This window comes from Amia ocellicauda, chromosome 23 (assembly GCF_036373705.1).
Source record: "Amia ocellicauda isolate fAmiCal2 chromosome 23, fAmiCal2.hap1, whole genome shotgun sequence".
In the NCBI taxonomy this organism is placed as follows: Eukaryota; Metazoa; Chordata; class Actinopteri; order Amiiformes; family Amiidae; genus Amia; species Amia ocellicauda.
The window spans coordinates 6,418,866-6,438,513 of record NC_089872.1 but is presented as its reverse complement, the minus strand read 5'-3'; the positions used below and the strand labels follow the sequence as shown (position 1 = coordinate 6,438,513).

General features: G+C 48.1%; 1 protein-coding gene and 1 long non-coding RNA gene across 2 annotated transcripts; both read left to right on the top strand.

Moving 5' to 3' along the window:
* The first annotated feature begins 6,855 nt into the window (after positions 1 to 6,855).
* Positions 6,856 to 9,368, top strand: LOC136719417 (zona pellucida sperm-binding protein 4-like). The gene is made up of 7 exons (XM_066697339.1): positions 6,856 to 7,110; positions 7,435 to 7,552; positions 7,631 to 7,791; positions 7,856 to 8,042; positions 8,129 to 8,276; positions 8,353 to 8,431; positions 8,530 to 9,368. The coding sequence occupies exons 1-7, from the start codon at positions 6,879 to 6,881 to the stop codon at positions 8,709 to 8,711; spliced, it is 1,107 nt and encodes a 368-aa protein (XP_066553436.1). The 5' UTR covers positions 6,856 to 6,878; the 3' UTR covers positions 8,712 to 9,368.
* A 6,024-nt stretch (positions 9,369 to 15,392) lies between these two features.
* On the top strand, positions 15,393 to 19,447 carry LOC136718800 (uncharacterized). Its single transcript, XR_010805320.1, has 2 exons — positions 15,393 to 17,840; positions 17,932 to 19,447. It is a non-coding gene; the product is annotated as an uncharacterized LOC136718800 (long non-coding RNA).
* Positions 19,448 to 19,648: the final 201 nt, after the last annotated feature.

Sequence of the window (19,648 nt, the reverse complement as noted above, 5' to 3'; positions counted from 1 at the left end):
TAACCCCCTTAGGAAGGCCCCCCCACCCCCTAGGAAGGCGCCCCCCCGAGTTCAACTCAAGTTCAGGTCAAAGGTCAAATCCCCGCAGCCCCCTCTTCCGAAAAAGTACCCTATATTACTACTATTGCTGTCTGCTCCATAGGCTCCACAATGTGAGCAGCGATGCCCTGCAGCCAACCTGGGTCCCATACACCTCCACCAAGTCTGCGGAGGATCTCCTGGACTTCTCCCTGCAGCTCATGACTGGTAGAGGCCAACCTAATGCAGCTCTAACCCTCCCGTGTACTGGAGTGCTGCTCTGCTCTGTAGAGGCCTCATGCTGCTCTCCGCAGATGACTGGAGCTCCCCTAGACCCTCCAACGTGTACTTCCTGGGGGACGTCCTGAACATCCAAGCCTCCGTCAACCAGGCCAGCCACGTGCCCCTGCGGCTGTTTGTGGACAGCTGTGTGGCCACCTTGACCTCTGACCCGACCTCTTCTCCCAGTTACACTTTCATTGGGAACTATGGGTGAGTGAGATCCCATAGCTAAGCATGGCCAGGGTGCTTGCAGGTGTTGGGTGTCGACTCCGAGCAGGGACTGATCATGGATTTCCTCCTGTCCCCAGTTGCCTGATTGATGCCAAGGTGACGGGCTCCAGTTCTCACTTCATGCCAAGACCTCAGGACGTCACTAAGCTGCAGATGGTGCTTGATGCCTTCAGGTTCCACAATGATGCCAACAGCTCTGTAAGTCTCCCAGCCACTCTGCCTCTGAGCTTTTGACTACTGCTTTTGCATCTTTGGCTTGGTTGGCCTCTGCTTTCTCAACTGTGTGGCTTCTTGGGCATTGAAGCAGCTCTCCCAGGGTGCACTAACTGTGCCAATGTCTGTTCTGCTCAGATCTACATGACCTGCCACCTGAAGGTGACTGCTGCTTCCCAGGCTGTGGACAACCTGGACAAGGCCTGCTACCCTGTGGGCAACAGGTAGAGGGGGAGGAGGGTGCTTGAGGCCCTTGGTGTCCTTCTCCGGGTCTCCGTCCTGATGGCTGTATCCCTATTGTAGCTGGAGCTCGGTGGATGGGAGCGATCAGGTCTGTAGCTGCTGTGACTCCAGCTGTAGCCCTGTCTCTAAATCCAGGTACTTTGGGAGGTACAGGAGGGACTTGGCTTTCAAGGAGGGTAAGGATCCTTTGCCTGGTTGTGCGTGTGGTACTGGGGTATAGTATGTGTGGCTGGATCCAAGCCTCTCCACCTTCCAGAATGGGAAGGTGATGCCACAGTGTTTGTGCGTGTGCTGGAGAAGCCGCAGGATGCCATCCCTCCAGTGGAGACGAATGCCCAGAGGTCTCCCCTGACTGCAGAGGACCGCAAAGAAGCAGGTACTGGGGCCTATTGAAATTGGAGCCAGAGGTTGCGGTCTCTTGCTGTAGTCTGGGTTTGACCTAAAGTGAGTGACCAGTGGGGTGGGCTTTCTTTGCAGGCATCTCTGCTGAGGTTGTGCTCCTGGCTGGTGTGGTGGCTGCTGTGGCTGTGGTGTGCATTGCTGTGCTGGGGACTGTGCTGTACAGGAGAGCAAGCTCACCCACAGCTTGACTGTTGTGTGAATGATCAATAAAGCTGAGAACAGACCATGCCCTGTGTCTTTCCTGTTTGCTCTCCAAGTTCAGCAGGATGGCAATCCATGGCCACTACAGCTGGTCTAAAACTGTCCTTTAGCTCGCAGTTGGCGTGTTGCTGCTTTCCAGGATCTCTGCAGCTTTTGTGCCTACAGCTAGTGATGCCGAAAATTAGGCCCTGGAGGGCTCGAAATCGTGTTCAGAAAAAGATTCCCACTTTCAGAACATCGCACCACAGTGCCATGGGGCTGGCAGCCTACAGCTGATCGGAGGACACTGTATCGTAGAAACTGCAGGAGGAGAACGGGGTTACAAACGCTTACATCCGACACGAAGCTACCCGGTTAGATCAGATGTGTAGATCACGAATTATTGTTCGAAAAGCAGCTTTGCATGTTCATCTATTCAAAGCAAATGTGAATTAACCTATGAGGGATTAACTTCCTGTTCAACTAACGTCATTATCTCGAAGAGAAACCTGTGCATGCGTGCGCCATGCCCGTGGCCGTTTACATATTTTTCCATAGAAACGATCATCTGATGCCACTATGCAGTGTTGGGTCTGTTACATCGAATCTGAGGTTTGATTTGAGATGTATACATTCGTCACAGAGCGGGAATCCGAGCTAGGAGTGTGTACCTTTGCGTTTGCTGTATTTTGGGTCGACTGGAGGTGATCCCAGATCGGCTTGGGCTTTTTCTCCTATGCCGAAACGCCGCAAACCCTTTGAAACTAGTCGAAACAGAATGACGTAATGAAGATAAACTGACATTGTCATTTTGGTAGCGACTGCGGAGACGGTGGCGTATACAAAAATCGAATCCATGTATTTTGAACAAAAGCAGTGACTTTTTCGGGGTTCGGACCGCGTACGCCAGGCGCTCCTCTGAGCTGCAGGAGTTAACCGAGGAGCGTTAGGAGCACTGCGCGAAATAGCCGGATTTCTCGTGGACGAAAATGTAACTGTACAGACTTACGATGAGAGTGATTAGTTTGTAATGTGTTCCTATACCATACCGGTCACGACAGCAACAGGTGAGCGAGCATTCAGTGCGCTAAAACTACTCCAAACACATTTGTGCTCCGCTATGAAAGAAAAATGACTTTGATCTCAGGCACCTGCACATCAATAAGGATCTCAAACTCATTCATGGAGATGTTCATGAATTCGGCCGTCACAACAAGAGACTTGCATTCGCCTAGAAACGCCTACATCAGCGGCAGAAACCGCTTATTTCCAATGAAGGCGCACATTTCTAGCAGGTGCGCAGCATCTCGAGTCGGACAGCACTACCTAAAACTCATTCGCCACAGCCTCTCACACACTTGTGATTTGGAAATTATTTAAAAAGTTGAATATTGCGATTAGATCGCTGGAACTGATGGAGATTTGGTTGGTTTACAGTCTTAGTGGCAGAGGCTTGATTCTTAATGGGATTTTATACGTTGCAGCCCCCGTACATTTAAACGTACACCTTGCAAAGCAAGTGAATGCGTTTTTTGTTGTTTTATGTGTGTGACAATTTCTTCGTGGGTTGTCTGTAATTGTATGAACATTAAAAAGCCGTAGAGGGTTGTTGATTTGTATTGCTATAATCTCCATTTTCAGATGACCAGTCCTGCATTATTATTATTAGTAGTAGTAGTATATAATTATTATTATTATTGATTGGCAGACGCCCTTAGCCAAGGCGACTTACAAAACATAAGCGCAATACAACGTGCAAACATACAGTTCAGTACGAGGCATCAAACAATACAAATTAAGATTTACATAATACAAAGCAATTCAAAGCATAGTACATTTTATAAATTCCTATTTTAATCAGTTCACTTTGTGACCTGTCTCTGCTTATTCTAAATGATTACATGACTTACAACATATAGCATTGTTTTAACAGATCTTGACCCCTTTGTACAGTTGTGTTTCTATTGGAGCAATCTGTACTGTACCTTGCGCAAATGTACAGCAACTGTATCTCCTGCCTGGGATTAAAGCCACAAATCTCTGCTCCAGAGCTCTAATCCCAGCGAAGTGGCACAAAGGTTAGAGAGCCCGCTGTTTTAATGCGCTACCGGGACCTCCAAAAGAGCAGCAGTTACCTGCCGTTTGTTTCAATTGGGGACATTTTTATGGCAAGCCGTTGTGACATTTAATCCATAATTGCTGATATCTAGAATACAATTGTTGATATCAAGAATTAACCTGCTAACTGTTGATATCAACAAATGTATTTTTGATATAAAAAATGCATACTAATTAACATTCGGTTTCGTCTGCTTTCCGTGTTATAGTTAATCCCCTTCTTCGGAAAAGTCCCCAAGTAGATGTTCATAATTCAGAGCACTCAGAATGGCCATTCGTCTCGTTGTTAAAGCCTGACATTGCCCTGTTCACTGTTGAATAAACAATCTCAGCGGTAGCCATTCTCTACTGGCATTTTTCCTGTTTGTGTTTCTGGTAACACTTTACAATAATGGGCATTCATTCTTTATGAATTCCGATACTACAACACAGAAAAAACACATGAATGCATGATGTTATTCTTGTGAACTCAGATGTATGTATATGTCTTCACACATGAATTCATGTTTTTCACAACCCCCTGGCAAGCAAGTAAGAGGGTATGAACTCATTACAAATACAAATTCAATACAAATCGAGACTGGCTATTTGAATAAAAGCAAACAAAATGTATGGATTCATCACAATTTTGAGGTTTAAAATGTATTATTGCTTGTAATAATCGGGGTTTTGCCACGTTACGTTTTCTTGTAAAGAATCATGCTTATTTACAAGCTAATGCACTTCATGTTTACAGCCAATTATTTGAAAGTCATGACTGATTCATGTTATCTCGTAATGAACACTGCATGAGCAGAGCATTATAGTAAAGTCCTTAGTCTAGGGGCAAGAATGTATTCTAAAATATGTAGGTATAGGGGTTTCATGCTGTTTGGGATGTACTACTACAAACGGTGCCCCGATGTGCCTGTGAATCGAGTCACACACGGGTCCGCTGGGTCATCAACGCGTTCCACGGCATTCAGTGATCATAATAATAACAATAATAATAATACCTTTATTTATTCAGCGCTTTTTTGATGGTGCTCAAAGCGCTTTACAGACTTTAAAAACAGAGTAAAACAAGAAAACAATGAACAATGTAATTATTACTGTTAGACAGAGGGAAATACTGAATTCCGCGTTCATGGGTCAGCGCAGCGCGGGAACTTAGGCGCCGTGATTGGGGGAGACGTCACGGGCCGAGGGCATATATAGGGGCGCCCGGTCCGCCGCAGAAGTAGGACAGGACAGAAGTGATAGAGACGGGTGTAGCTGCATTACAATGTTTTGAAAAATAAAGCCTGTTGCAGGAAACACGGCTCGGTCCGATTATTTGTTGTTTTGGTGGCGAACACACGCAGCAGATATCGCTACAATATTTACACGTATATACATGCGCTAACATTTAAAAACAATAATTGTATGCCCTTACAGCAAAGCATGAAGCGGCTATACCCACATATTTCAGTTGACTATAGTTGTTCGATCATGCAGTGTTCATTAGGAGAAAAACATGAATAAGTCATGACTTCAAAATAATTGTCTTTAAACATGAAGTGCATGTGATTAGCTTGTAAATAAGCTCGATTCCTTACGAGAAAACGTAACTTGGCATAACGCCGATTATTGCAAGAAAAATATATTTTAAAATTCAAAATTGAGATGAATCCATATATTTTGTTTGCTTTTATTCAAATAGCCAGTCCCGATTTGTACACATGATTAACACCATTTGTTGAATTACGAATTAATTCATGAGGAACATACTGCAGAAAAGAAGACCCTTAATAATCATGAATCATAATGAATTCATACCCTCTTACTCGCTCGCCAGGGGATTAAAAAAGAATTCCATATGAATAAGAGTCTTTACATCATGATGAATTCACATACTTGAATTACAAATGAGTTCACAAGAATTACATCATGCATTCATGTGTTTTCCCCGTGTTGTACTATCGGAATTCATGAGGAATTAATGCCCATTATTGTAAAGTGTTACCGTGTTTCCCCTTGCTTCGTTGTGCCATATGCTTTTATCTTGTATCAAATTAAAGAACAAGTTGTGACCTTTCGTATTTTAAGGCAAATCGGCTGACAGGCTAGAAACAAACACTCGGGCATACGCAAATCAGCCCTGTACACTAGGACACATGGCTGATTTCGCAAGCCTGTAGCCCATGCTATGAAGACTCTACATACGCGAGTAAGACATCGTTTGAAAGCTCCCGGTCTCTAGTTTCTCCAGTCTCTGGTATATTTTATAGTTTTGAAAAACGTACAATTTATTTCTCCGATCGCGGAAGATCTGAAAATAATGGGGCGGAGTGTAAAGGGTTGAGTTTCAAATCACCGGACGTCAATTAGTATGCATTTTGATATGACAAATAGAACCGGATGCTATAATTAGTATGCATTTTTGATATGACAAATAGAACCGGATGCTATAATTAGTATGCATTTTTGATAGCAAAAATTCAATTTCTGATATCAAAAATACAGTTTATGAAATCCAAAATACAATTGGTGATATCAAAAATAGCAGATCATTCTTGATATCACCAATTGTATTTTGGATTTTAGAAATGATGGATTAAATGTCACAACTGCTTGCCATACATTTTCAGAGTGCACTCGGTGACGCTGGAAGTAATTGGTTCGTTGCAATCAGGGCATCAAATCGTGTTCTCGTCCCAAGTCACAAGGAGGACGTGATGAGGCACACTGTCCGTTTAAAGTTGAACTCGATGCTCAATTTCAATGTGCTTTTGCATTTCCGTTCTTTTCAAAATCCAGCATTCACTGTCTCTGAAGAAGACGTGTTACAATGTCATACAGCTATTCATCTTCACTGCTAGTGTTGCGAGTGTCGCACACCGACCGTATGATGAGTCGGAACTCTCTCTAAAAAGCTGTGAAAGTCTTGGAGATGAGTGCTCAGTAGGTAGGGGAGCTGTGCGTTGAGAGCCGGGGCAGTGAAGTGAGCGCAGCGGGGCGCGGCGGGCTTGCCGACAGACAGTGATGTGGCATCTGACAGTGATTGTGCGGCAGCAAAGCGAGAGCTCCACCAAAGAGCCCGACTGGCCCGCTGGGGTGGCTGAAATCCTCGTGCAGCCTGCTGCGCCAGGGCCAGCCCTGAGCCAATCAGGGCGCCGGATTATTTAAGGAGCGGAGCGCCGCTTCTCGGCACTTCGTTGCCGAGTTGCACAATGGAGAGGTGTGGGATGAGCGTGCGGGTCTGGAGTCTTGTCTGTCTGCTGATGGCGGCTGCGGTGAACGTGTCTATAGCCCAGGGTCAGAACTGCTCGGTTAGTGACAACGAGAAAATGGCGTGTGGCGCCCCTGCAATCAGTAGAGCCGACTGTGAAGCGAGTAACTGCTGCTTTGATCAGAGGGGAAGACAGCCCTGTTATTACAGCAATGAGGGTGAGTGGTATGGGTAAAATCGTACAAACGGCTCCTGAGCGCATTGCTTTGCTAATCTTCTCCCCTCTCCCTCCAGTGACTGTGCAATGCACCACGGATGGTCAGTTTGTGGTTGTAGTACCCAGGAATGTGACCAGGCCTCCGCTGAGCCTTGACACCGTCAGCCTGCTGGGGGGTCAGGGCGCCCCCTGCAGCCCTGTTGGCACCACTGCTGGCTTTGCCTTGTTCCAGTTCCCAGTCAGTGCCTGTGGCAGCACACTGAAGGTGAGGAAGCGGTTCCCAGCTTTGGCCTGAGCATTGCAGCGCCTTGTGCTGATTGTCTTGGCTGTATAACGTGAGGGTCTGCTTCCCTCTTCCAGAGTGAGGGTGGCGATGTGGTGTACGAGAACACGATGTCCTCTAAACGTGATGTGCAGGAGGGGCCTGATGGCTCCATCACCAGGGACAGCTACTATGAGTAAGTGGGGCTCCCCAGTGGCCGTCTCCATGTGCCAGTACCCGACTGGGTCCAATGGCTGCCTGCTTCTCCTTCCAGGCTGACCTTCCTGTGCAAGTATTCGGGCAGTGAGCTTGTTCCTGTGGAGGCTGTAGTGTACACTGCAGCCCCGCCTCCTCCTTCAGTCGTGGCCCCTGGACCTCTCAGTGTGGAGCTCAGGATTGCAACGGGTACTGTGATGAGCCCTTGTACATGGCCATGCTATGTACTGGTTTCCAATGCATGCTGGCTTCCTAAAGCTCTCCGTCGTTCCTCCTGTAGAAGCTGTGTATGACGCCTACTACGGTGATGGGGACTACCCCGTGACCAAGGTCCTGCGGGATCCTGTGTATGTTGAGGTTCGCATCCTGAATAGGACCGACCCCAACATTGTCCTGACTCTGGAAGACTGCTGGGCAACTTCCACCCCCAGCCCGCTCGGCCAGCCCCAGTGGAGCCTGCTGGTTGCTGGGTAACTGGAGCCCTGTATCTCTTGCCGGCCAGCTTGTGTTGGTGGTTTAGGCAGACCTCTTGACCCATGTGTGGTGCTCTTTCCAGGTGTCCGTACAGAGATGACCAGTACCAGACCACCTTGGTTCCTGTGGCTGGCTCTTCAGGGCTGCCATACCCAACGCACTACAAGCGCTTCATCGTGCAGATGTTCACTTTTGTGGATGCTGGCTCCCAGCTCCCTCTGAAGGCGAAGGTAAGGGTCTATTGGCCAAGGAACGCCACATTCCCCATGGCGGCATTGTATTGTACTGCATCTCGTGCTCCCCCAGGTGTTCATCCACTGTAGTGCAGCAGTGTGCCAACCCAGTGCTACTGACCGCTGTGTCACTCCGTGCAACCAGAGAATGAGTGAGTGGCTCGGTTCCAGTGTGAGCTGGACTGGCATCTTTCCCTAAGGCTCCCCCAGTGGAGGGGCTGCTTCTGTAATGCTGCTCTTGTCCCTTCAGGGAGAGCTGTTGCCCCGGTGCAGAGGGCCTCCAGGGAGATGGCCGTGGTGTCCAGTGGGGAAGTGATCCTGACTGCCTCTGAGCTCCCTGCTGTGGACAGGAGGGCTTCTCCCAGTGAAGGTGAGGAGGGGAGCTTTGACACTCTGCTGGCGCTCAGCCCTCTCATGTCTGCACCCTTGTGAGCTGCCTGTCCCTCTCCCGTCTCCACAGTGCCCCAGGCTTTCGGCTATGGTGTGCTGACCGTGGCTGCCTTCACGGTGCTTGTGCTCTGTGCTGTGGTGCTGGCGGCTGTGTGGAGAGCCAGGCCCCACATGCGGGCATCCCAACTGTAACTGGAGCAGGTTTTTGAATAAAATGTGGACTGTGAAATGTCTGACTCGCTCCGTTTCTTCTTGCCTTGCAAAGATCCTTCAGCCGTGTGCTCCAGAGCCTGACTCCAGGCCCTCTGTTCAGTGGCTGCTCTTCCCTCTAGTAATGCACGCCAACCGGTGTGTAGTACTCGTGGCCCTACTGTGCCTTTTACAGGGGTGGCAACAAGTGGCCCCTCCTTGTGTCCGCTGCTCAGAATTCCCTTTCGTGTGTGAGGGGTTGCTGAGAGTATAGTCCTGAGGTGGATTAAACTTGGTCTTTTGCTTGATCTGTATTGATTGGCATGTTGCCCAGATCCAAAGAAGAAATCCCAATAAGCTTCCTGTATCCACACTGTAAAAAATCTCTGTAGTTTTGAAGGTTAATTAACTAACTGTAATAGTGAAGGTTGAAATATGTTTATTCTTTAATGACAAACTACCGTATAATCAGTGTTCACAACTGTAAAATAACATTTAACAGAATCTCCGTTAATTCTGACGGTTAAAATACAATGATAATGAATGTTGAAAACAGTGTCTTTTTTATTACTTGAATTTTAAACCACTGTAAACCATCGTGAAACTAGAATTTCACTCGGTTAGTGAAGGATAAAAGACTGTAAGTCTGGGGGGAGTCGAATAACCTAACCGCGGTGCAATTCAGATTGCTTTAAAACCCCTTACAATTCGACATTTGTTTCAATTTGGCACTGCGCTGTATTCTACTTTTCAAATGAGTCCGTGATCTACAATATGCGATGTGTTCTTTTTATACCTGCTGTATAATCCTGCACTTAAACTGCCTTGTATCTACAATACTTGAGACAGTGGTATCGGACGCTGATGTAACGGTCACATTATTTGTTCCAATTTGTTCTGCCCCGTAGGTGACTTGAACCCGTATTTGCTCTTCTACTGACTCCGTCTTTCTGAAGTTATTGAATAGTATTGCAGTTACTCCGGTTGGGTCTGAAGTGATCATATTTGAGCTTTTGTATAGCTTATAGGTTATACGTCTACATCGCCATGGATAACGCCTGCTAATACATGAATTCTTAAACTAATTTCATTTACTTTCATGACGAATATATTTATGAACCATTAAATATTGTAAATGTAGTCACGGTTGTGAAGGTGTAAACCGTAGGCTGAAGAGAAAGCCAGCAATGGGATGAACACACATGTTATATGTCCCGGAGAGAAGGTACAGAATTCTAGCAACTCGTAAAATGAAACACTGAAATGACGTAATGACACATTCTGACCAATCGTAATGAATATGAGGTCAAAACGCGTTGCATGCCCCCTTTCAATAATTGTGTACAGTTGCTGCCGCAATATTCAACGTGTCCGACTGATGAATTGACATGATTCGTGTGGAATCGTGAGATTATTCATCAATAAGGGACTAAACGGCAAAGAGCAATCAGCAACGCCTATATATTTTCTATTTCTTGAAATATTGTTTTGAGCAGATTGTAAAATGATGAATTGTATTGTACATTACAATGAATTGTATTGTAATGAAATGGTATTTTCCACCAATCACGAGCTCTATGGATAATTCAATTAAAACCGCCATGAACGCTGTTGACAACCCATTTCCCAAGTTCAATCGAGCCAAATTCAAAGTAATTAAAGAATGTTAAGTTAGTGAAATAAAAAGGTGCAAACGAATGTTGAAGAAAACATATCAAATACAAAATGAAGTCAAGTGACTGTGTCACAGATACGGCAATCTGCAACCCGTGAATTACATCCCTGGCACAGTGTTGAGAAATCCTTGTGCACACTGTCATTGAATTGTAATAATGAGACTGCGTTTGTCTCGGATAATCCCAGTTCCCTAGTAAAGGCATGAAATGACATGCTTCGAGGTGTATTGCAAAATTCAATACAGCACCTGGTTTTCTGTTGATAACTTGACTAATTGACATGATTCGCGTGGAATCGTGAGATTATTCATCAATAAGGGATTATTTAAAAAGACGACACGGCCACCTATCGCGGGGAGGAAAGCAGGTGGCAGGGTCCTAGTTCTACGAACTCACAGGCTACTATTATAATCATTAGCTGGAGTACTGGTAGTGGTACCAACAGCATTGAATTGAGTGTTGCTCATCTGCTCTCTGTAGCCTAAAAAATGAAGTCGGGACAGCACGAAACACGCTCACACAGCGGCAAAATCGGTTCCGTCGTCACTACTCGCTGCACCTGTGCAGGACGGGACGCACTGGGATCCGCGCTGGATCCGCGCCGCTGCTGTTGCAGCCCCACTTGTCGCCGAATTCCACGTGAAAATGTCGCGCTGTCTCCTCAGAGAGACACGCTGAGCGGGATCATCTCAGTGTATAAAAGGAGGCGGTGTGGGTAAGCATCGCGAATCTGTGAGCTGTTCTTGTATTTTCGCCACAATGCTACGTACGAGGGCTTCTTGGTGTGGGCTGCTAGTGCTGTGTGTGTTCGCTGGGCTCTGCGACGCCGGCAGAGTTTCTAAGTGGGCGAGAGCCAAGCCTGCAGCCAGAGCCAAGCCTCCCGCCAGAGCCAAGGCCGTTGTGCGAGTGGATTCTTCTCTGTTCAAGCAGCAAGTCCCCCCCGTCGTGTGGGCACAGTGCGGGGACAGCGCGATCCAGGTGTCGGTGGAGAGAGACCTGTTCGGTACCGGCGAGCTGATCCAGGCTGCGGATATCCAGCTGGGAGGCTGTGCGCTCAGTGGGCAGAACGACACGGTCCTGGTCTTCCAGTCGGAGCTGCAGGGCTGTGGCAGCGCCCTGTCGGTAAGTAGGGGAGGGGGGAGAATACGGCTGTAGACTCGCACGGTGAATGGGTTAAACCATCCTGAGCTTAACCGTTGTGCCTTTCACTTGTAGATGACCGAAGACGAGCTGGTTTACAGCTTCTCCCTAAACTACCACCCGTCCCCGATTGCCAACACTGGCATCGTGAGAACCGACCCTGCTGTTGTCCACATCGAGTGTCACTACCTCCGGTGAGGACTCTGCTGCAGTACTGCTTCAGCCTAGCTGCTGTAGGATCGGTGTGTAATTGCTGTCTGCTCCATAGGCTCCACAATGTGAGCAGCGATGCCCTGCAGCCAACCTGGGTCCCATACACCTCCACCAAGTCTGCGGAGGATCTCCTGGACTTCTCCCTGCAGCTCATGACTGGTAGAGGCCAACCTAATGCAGCTCTAACCCTCCCGTGTACTGGAGTGCTGCTCTGCTCTGTAGAGGCCTCATGCTGCTCCCCGTCTCCGCAGATGACTGGAGCTCCCCTAGACCCTCCAACGTGTACTTCCTGGGGGACGTCCTGAACATCCAAGCCTCCGTCAACCAGGCCAGCCACGTGCCCCTGCGGCTGTTTGTGGACAGCTGTGTGGCCACCTTGACCTCTGACCCGACCTCTTCTCCCAGTTACACTTTCATTGGGAACTATGGGTGAGTGAGATCCCATAGCTAAGCATGGCCAGGGTGCTTGCAGGTGTTGGGTGTCGACTCCGAGCAGGGACTGATCATGGATTTCCTCCTGTCCCCAGTTGCCTGATTGATGCCAAGGTGACGGGCTCCAGTTCTCACTTCATGCCAAGACCTCAGGACGTCACTAAGCTGCAGATGGTGCTTGATGCCTTCAGGTTCCACAATGATGCCAACAGCTCTGTAAGTCTCCCAGCCACTCTGCCTCTGAGCTTTTGACTACTGCTTTTGCATCTTTGGCTTGGTTGGCCTCTGCTTTCTCAACTGTGTGGCTTCTTGGGCATTGAAGCAGCTCTCCCAGGGTGCACTAACTGTGCCAATGTCTGTTCTGCTCAGATCTACATGACCTGCCACCTGAAGGTGACTGCTGCTTCCCAGGCTGTGGACAACCTGGACAAGGCCTGCTACCCTGTGGGCAACAGGTAGAGGGGGAGGAGGGTGCTTGAGGCCCTTGGTGTCCTTCTCCGGGTCTCCGTCCTGATGGCTGTATCCCTATTGTAGCTGGAGCTCGGTGGATGGGAGCGATCAGGTCTGTAGCTGCTGTGACTCCAGCTGTAGCCCTGTCTCTAAATCCAGGTACTTTGGGAGGTACAGGAGGGACTTGGCTTTCAAGGAGGGTAAGGATCCTTTGCCTGGTTGTGCGTGTGGTACTGGGGTATAGTATGTGTGGCTGGATCCAAGCCTCTCCACCTTCCAGAATGGGAAGGTGATGCCACAGTGTTTGTGCGTGTGCTGGAGAAGCCGCAGGATGCCATCCCTCCAGTGGAGACGAATGCCCAGAGGTCTCCCCTGACTGCAGAGGACCGCAAAGAAGCAGGTACTGGGGCCTATTGAAATTGGAGCCAGAGGTTGCGGTCTCTTGCTGTAGTCTGGGTTTGACCTAAAGTGAGTGACCAGTGGGGTGGGCTTTCTTTGCAGGCATCTCTGCTGAGGTTGTGCTCCTGGCTGGTGTGGTGGCTGCTGTGGCTGTGGTGTGCATTGCTGTGCTGGGGACTGTGCTGTACAGGAGAGCAAGCTCACCCACAGCTTGACTGTTGTGTGAATGATCAATAAAGCTGAGAACAGACCATGCCCTGTGTCTTTCCTGTTTGCTCTCCAAGTTCAGCAGGATGGCAATCCATGGCCACTACAGCTGGTCTAAAACTGTCCTTTAGCTCGCAGTTGGCGTGTTGCTGCTTTCCAGGATCTCTGCAGCTTTTGTGCCTACAGCTAGTGATGCCGAAAATTAGGCCCTGGAGGGCTCGAAATCACGTGTTCAGAAAAAGATTCCCACTTTCAGAACATCGCACCACAGTGCCACGGGGCTGGCAGCCTACAGCTGATCGGAGGACACTGTATCGTAGAAACTGCAGGAGGAGAACGGGGTTACAAACGCTTACATCCGACACGAAGCTACCCGGTTAGATCAGATGTGTAGATCACGAATTATTGTTCGAAAAGCAGCTTTGCATGTTCATCTATTCAAAGCAAATGTGAATTAACCTATGAGGGATTAACTTCCTGTTCAACTAACGTCATTATCTCGAAGAGAAACCTGTGCATGCGTGCGCCATGCCCGTGGCCGTTTACATATTTTTCCATAGAAACGATCATCTGATGCCACTATGCAGTGTTGGGTCTGTTACATCGAATCTGAGGTTTGATTTGAGATGTATACATTCGTCACAGAGCGGGAATCCGAGCTAGGAGTGTGTACCTTTGCGTTTGCTGTATTTTGGGTCGACTGGAGGTGATCCCAGATCGGCTTGGGCTTTTTCTCCTATGCCGAAACGCCGCAAACCCTTTGAAACTAGTCGAAACAGAATGACGTAATGAAGATAAACTGACATTGTCATTTTGGTAGCGACTGCGGAGACGGTGGCGTATACAAAAATCGAATCCATGTATTTTGAACAAAAGCAGTGACTTTTTCGGGGTTCGGACCGCGTACGCCAGGCGCTCCTCTGAGCTGCAGGAGTTAACCGAGGAGCGTTAGGAGCACTGCGCGAAATAGCCGGATTTCTCGTGGACGAAAATGTAACTGTACAGACTTACGATGAGAGTGATTAGTTTGTAATGTGTTCCTATACCATACCGGTCACGACAGCAACAGGTGAGCGAGCATTCAGTGCGCTAAAACTACTCCAAACACATTTGTGCTCCGCTATGAAAGAAAAATGACTTTGATCTCAGGCACCTGCACATCAATAAGGATCTCAAACTCATTCATGGAGATGATTCATGTTATCTCGTAACGAACACTGCATGAGCAGACCATTATAGTAAAGTCCTTAGTCTAGGGGCAAGAATGTATAGTAAAATATGTAGGTATAGGGGTTTCATGCTGTTTGGGATGTACTACTACAAACGGTGCCCCGATGTGCCTGTGAATCGAGTCACACACGGGTCCGCTGGGTCATCCACGCGTCCCACGGCATTCAGTGATCATAATAATAACAATAATAATAATACCTTTATTTATTCAGCGCTTTTTTGATGGTGCTCAAAGCGCTTTACAGACTTTAAAAACAGAGTAAAACAAGAAAACAATGAACAATGTAATTATTACTGTTAGACAGAGGGAAATACTGAATTCCACGTTCATGGGTCAGCGCAGCGCGGGAACTTAGGCGCCGTGATTGGGGGAGACGTCACGGGCCGAGGGCATATATAGGGGCGCCCGGTCCGCCGCAGAAGTAGGACAGGACAGAAGTGATAGAGACGGGTGTAGCTGCATTACAATGTTTTGAAAAATAAAGCCTGTTGCAGGAAACACGGCTCGGTCCGATGATTTGTTGTTTTGGTGGCGAACACACGCAGCAGATATCGCTACAATATTTACACGTATATACATGCGCTAACATTTAAAAACAATAATTGTATGCCCTTACAGCAAAGCATGAAGCGGCTATACCCACATATTTCAGTTGACTATAGTTGTTCGATCATGCAGTGTTCATTAGGAGAAAAACATGAATAAGTCATGACTTCAAAATAATTGTCTTTAAACATGAAGTGCATGTGATTAGCTTGTAAATAAGCTCGATTTCTTACGAGAAAACGTAACTTGGCATAACGCCGATTATTGCAAGAAAAATATATTTTAAAATTCAAAATTGAGATGAATCCATATATTTTGTTTGCTTTTATTCAAATAGCCAGTCCCGATTTGTACACATGATTAACACCATTTGTTGAATTACGAATTAATTCATGAGGAACATACTGCAGAAAAGAAGACCCTTAATAATCATGAATCATAATGAATTCATACCCTCTTACTCGCTCGCCAGGGGATTAAAAAAGAATTCCATATGAATAAGAGTCTTTACATCATGATGAATTCACATACTTGAATTACAAATGAGTTCACAAGAATTACATCATGCATTCATGTGTTTTCCCCGTGTTGTACTATCGGAATTCATGAGGAATTAATGCCCATTATTGTAAAGTGTTACCGTGTTTCCCCTTGCTTCGTTGTGCCATATGCTTTTATCTTGTATCAAATTAAAGACCAAGTTGTGACCTTTCGTATTTTAAGGCAAATCGGCTGACAGGCTAGAAACAAACACTCGGGCATACGCAAATCAGCCCTGTACACTAGGACACATGGCTGATTTCGCAAGCCTGTAGCCCATGCTATGAAGACTCTACATACGCGAGTAAGACATCGTTTGAAAGCTCCCGGTCTCTAGTTTCTCCAGTCTCTGGTATATTTTATAGTTTTGAAAAACGTACAATTTATTTCTCCGATCGCGGAAGATCTGAAAATAATGGGGCGGAGTGTAAAGGGTTGAGTTTCAAATCACCGGACGTCAATTAGTATGCATTTTGATATGACAAATAGAACCGGATGCTATAATTAGTATGCATTTTTGATAGCAAAAATTCAATTTCTGATATCAAAAATACAGTTTATGAAATCCAAAATACAATTGGTGATATCAAAAATAGCAGATCATTCTTGATATCACCAATTGTATTTTTGATTTTAGAAATGATGGATTAAATGTCACAACTGCTTGCCATACATTTTCAGAGTGCACTCGGTGACGCTGGAAGTAATTGGTTCGTTGCAATCAGGGCATCAAATCGTGTTCTCGTCCCAAGTCACAAGGAGGACGTGATGAGGCACACTGTCCGTTTAAAGTTGAACTCGATGCTCAATTTCAATGTGCTTTTGCATTTCCGTTCTTTTCAAAATCCAGCATTCACTGTCTCTGAAGAAGACGTGTTACAATGTCATACAGCTATTCATCTTCACTGCTAGTGTTGCGAGTGTCGCACACCGACCGTATGATGAGTCGGAACTCTCTCTAAAAAGCTGTGAAAGTCTTGGAGATGAGTGCTCAGTAGGTAGGGGAGCTGTGCGTTGAGAGCCGGGGCAGTGAAGTGAGCGCAGCGGGGCGCGGCGGGCTTGCCGACAGACAGTGATGTGGCATCTGACAGTGATTGTGCGGCAGCAAAGCGAGAGCTCCACCAAAGAGCCCGACTGGCCCGCTGGGGTGGCTGAAATCCTCGTGCAGCCTGCTGCGCCAGGGCCAGCCCTGAGCCAATCAGGGCGCCGGATTATTTAAGGAGCGGAGCGCCGCTTCTCGGCACTTCGTTGTCGAGTTGCACAATGGAGAGGTCTGGGATGAGCGTGCGGGTCTGGAGTCTTGTCTGTCTGCTGATGGCGGCTGCGGTGGACGTGTCTATAGCCCAGGGTCAGAACTGCTCGGTTAGTGACAACGAGAAAATGGTGTGTGGCGCCCCTGCAATCAGTAGAGCCGACTGTGAAGCGAGTAACTGCTGCTTTGATCAGAGGGGAAGACAGCCCTGTTATTACAGCAATGAGGGTGAGTGGTATGGGCAAAATCTCGTACAAACGGCTCCTGAGCGCATTGCTTTGCTAATCTTCTCCCCTCTCCCTCCAGTGACTGTGCAATGCACCACGGATGGTCAGTTTGTGGTTGTAGTACCCAGGAATGTGACCAGGCCTCCGCTGAGCCTTGACACCGTCAGCCTGCTGGGGGGTCAGGGCGCCCCCTGCAGCCCTGTTGGCACCACTGCTGGCTTTGCCTTGTTCCAGTTCCCAGTCAGTGCCTGTGGCAGCACACTGAAGGTGAGGAAGCGGTTCCCAGCTTTGGCCTGAGCATTGCAGCGCCTTGTGCTGATTGTCTTGGCTGTATAACGTGAGGGTCTGCTTCCCTCTTCCAGAGTGAGGGTGGCGATGTGGTGTACGAGAACACGATGTCCTCTAAACGTGATGTGCAGGAGGGGCCTGATGGCTCCATCACCAGGGACAGCTACTATGAGTAAGTGGGGCTCCCCAGTGGCCGTCTCCATGTGCCAGTACCCGACTGGGTCCAATGGCTGCCTGCTTCTCCTTCCAGGCTGACCTTCCTGTGCAAGTATTCGGGCAGTGAGCTTGTTCCTGTGGAGGCTGTAGTGTACACTGCAGCCCCGCCTCCTCCTTCAGTCGTGGCCCCTGGACCTCTCGGTGTGGAGCTCAGGATTGCAACGGGTACTGTGATGAGCCCTTGTACATGGCCATGCTATGTACTGGTTTCCAATGCATGCTGGCTTCCTAAAGCTCTCCGTCGTTCCTCCTGTAGAAGCTGTGTATGACGCCTACTACGGTGATGGGGACTACCCCGTGACCAAGGTCCTGCGGGATCCTGTGTATGTTGAGGTTCGCATCCTGAATAGGACCGACCCCAACATTGTCCTGACTCTGGAAGACTGCTGGGCAACTTCCACCCCCAGCACGCTCGGCCAGCCCCAGTGGAGCCTGCTGGTTGCTGGGTAACTGGAGCCCTGTATCTCTTGCCGGCCAGCTTGTGTTGGTGGTTTAGGCAGACCTCTTGACCCATGTGTGGTGCTCTTTCCAGGTGTCCGTACAGAGATGACCAGTACCAGACCACCTTGGTTCCTGTGGCTGGCTCTTCAGGGCTGCCATACCCAACGCACTACAAGCGCTTCATCGTGCAGATGTTCACTTTTGTGGATGCTGGCTCCCAGCTCCCTCTGAAGGCGAAGGTAAGGGTCTATTGGCCAAGGAACGCCACATTCCCCATGGCGGCATTGTATTGTACTGCATCTCGTGCTCCCCCAGGTGTTCATCCACTGTAGTGCAGCAGTGTGCCAACCCAGTGCTACTGACCGCTGTGTCACTCCGTGCAACCAGAGAATGAGTGAGTGGCTCGGTTCCAGTGTGAGCTGGACTGGCATCTTTCCCTAAGGCTCCCCCAGTGGAGGGGCTGCTTCTGTAATGCTGCTCTTGTCCCTTCAGGGAGAGCTGTTGCCCCGGTGCAGAGGGCCTCCAGGGAGATGGCCGTGGTGTCCAGTGGGGAAGTGATCCTGACTGCCTCTGAGCTCCCTGCTGTGGACAGGAGGGCTTCTCCCAGTGAAGGTGAGGAGGGGAGCTTTGACACTCTGCTGGCGCTCAGCCCTCTCATGTCTGCACCCTTGTGAGCTGCCTGTCCCTCTCCCGTCTCCACAGTGCCCCAGGCTTTCGGCTATGGTGTGCTGACCGTGGCTGCCTTCACGGTGCTTGTGCTCTGTGCTGTGGTGCTGGCGGCTGTGTGGAGAGCCAGGCCCCACATGCGGGCATCCCAACTGTAACTGGAGCAGGTTTTTGAATAAAATGTGGACTGTGAAATGTCTGACTCGCTCCGTTTCTTCTTGCCTTGCAAAGATCCTTCAGCCGTGTGCTCCAGAGCCTGACTCCAGGCCCTCTGTTCAGTGGCTGCTCTTCCCTCTAGTAATGCACGCCAACCGGTGTGTAGTACTCGTGGCCCTACTGTGCCTTTTACAGGGGTGGCAACAAGTGGCCCCTCCTTGTGTCCGCTGCTCAGAATTCCCTTTCGTGTGTGAGGGGTTGCTGAGAGTATAGTCCTGAGGTGGATTAAACTTGGTCTTTTGCTTGATCTGTATTGATTGGCATGTTGCCCAGATCCAAAGAAGAAATCCCAATAAGCTTCCTGTATCCACACTGTAAAAAATCTCTGTAGTTTTGAAGGTTAATTAACTAACTGTAATAGTGAAGGTTGAAATATGTTTATTCTTTAATGACAAACTACCGTATAATCAGTGTTCACAACTGTAAAATAACATTTAACAGAATCTCCGTTAATTCTGACGGTTAAAATACAATGATAATGAATGTTGAAAACAGTGTCTTTTTTTATTACTAGAATTTTAAACCACTGTAAACCATCGTGAAACTAGAATTTCACTCGGTTAGTGAAGGATAAAAGACTGTAAGTCTGGGGGGAGTCGAATAACCTAACCGCGGTGCAATTCAGATTGCTTTAAAACCCCTTACAATTC

Bases quoted from the DNA above. Each gene is read 5' to 3' on its own strand.
- LOC136719417 (XM_066697339.1), top strand. From the start codon at position 6,879: ATGGAGAGGTGTGGGATGAGCGTGCGGGTCTGGAGTCTTGTCTGTCTG. The intron at 7,553-7,630 runs GTAAGTGGGGCT...TTCTCCTTCCAG, and splicing joins ACCAGGGACAGCTACTATGA to GCTGACCTTCCTGTGCAAGT. The intron at 8,277-8,352 runs GTAAGGGTCTAT...GTGCTCCCCCAG, and splicing joins AGCTCCCTCTGAAGGCGAAG to GTGTTCATCCACTGTAGTGC.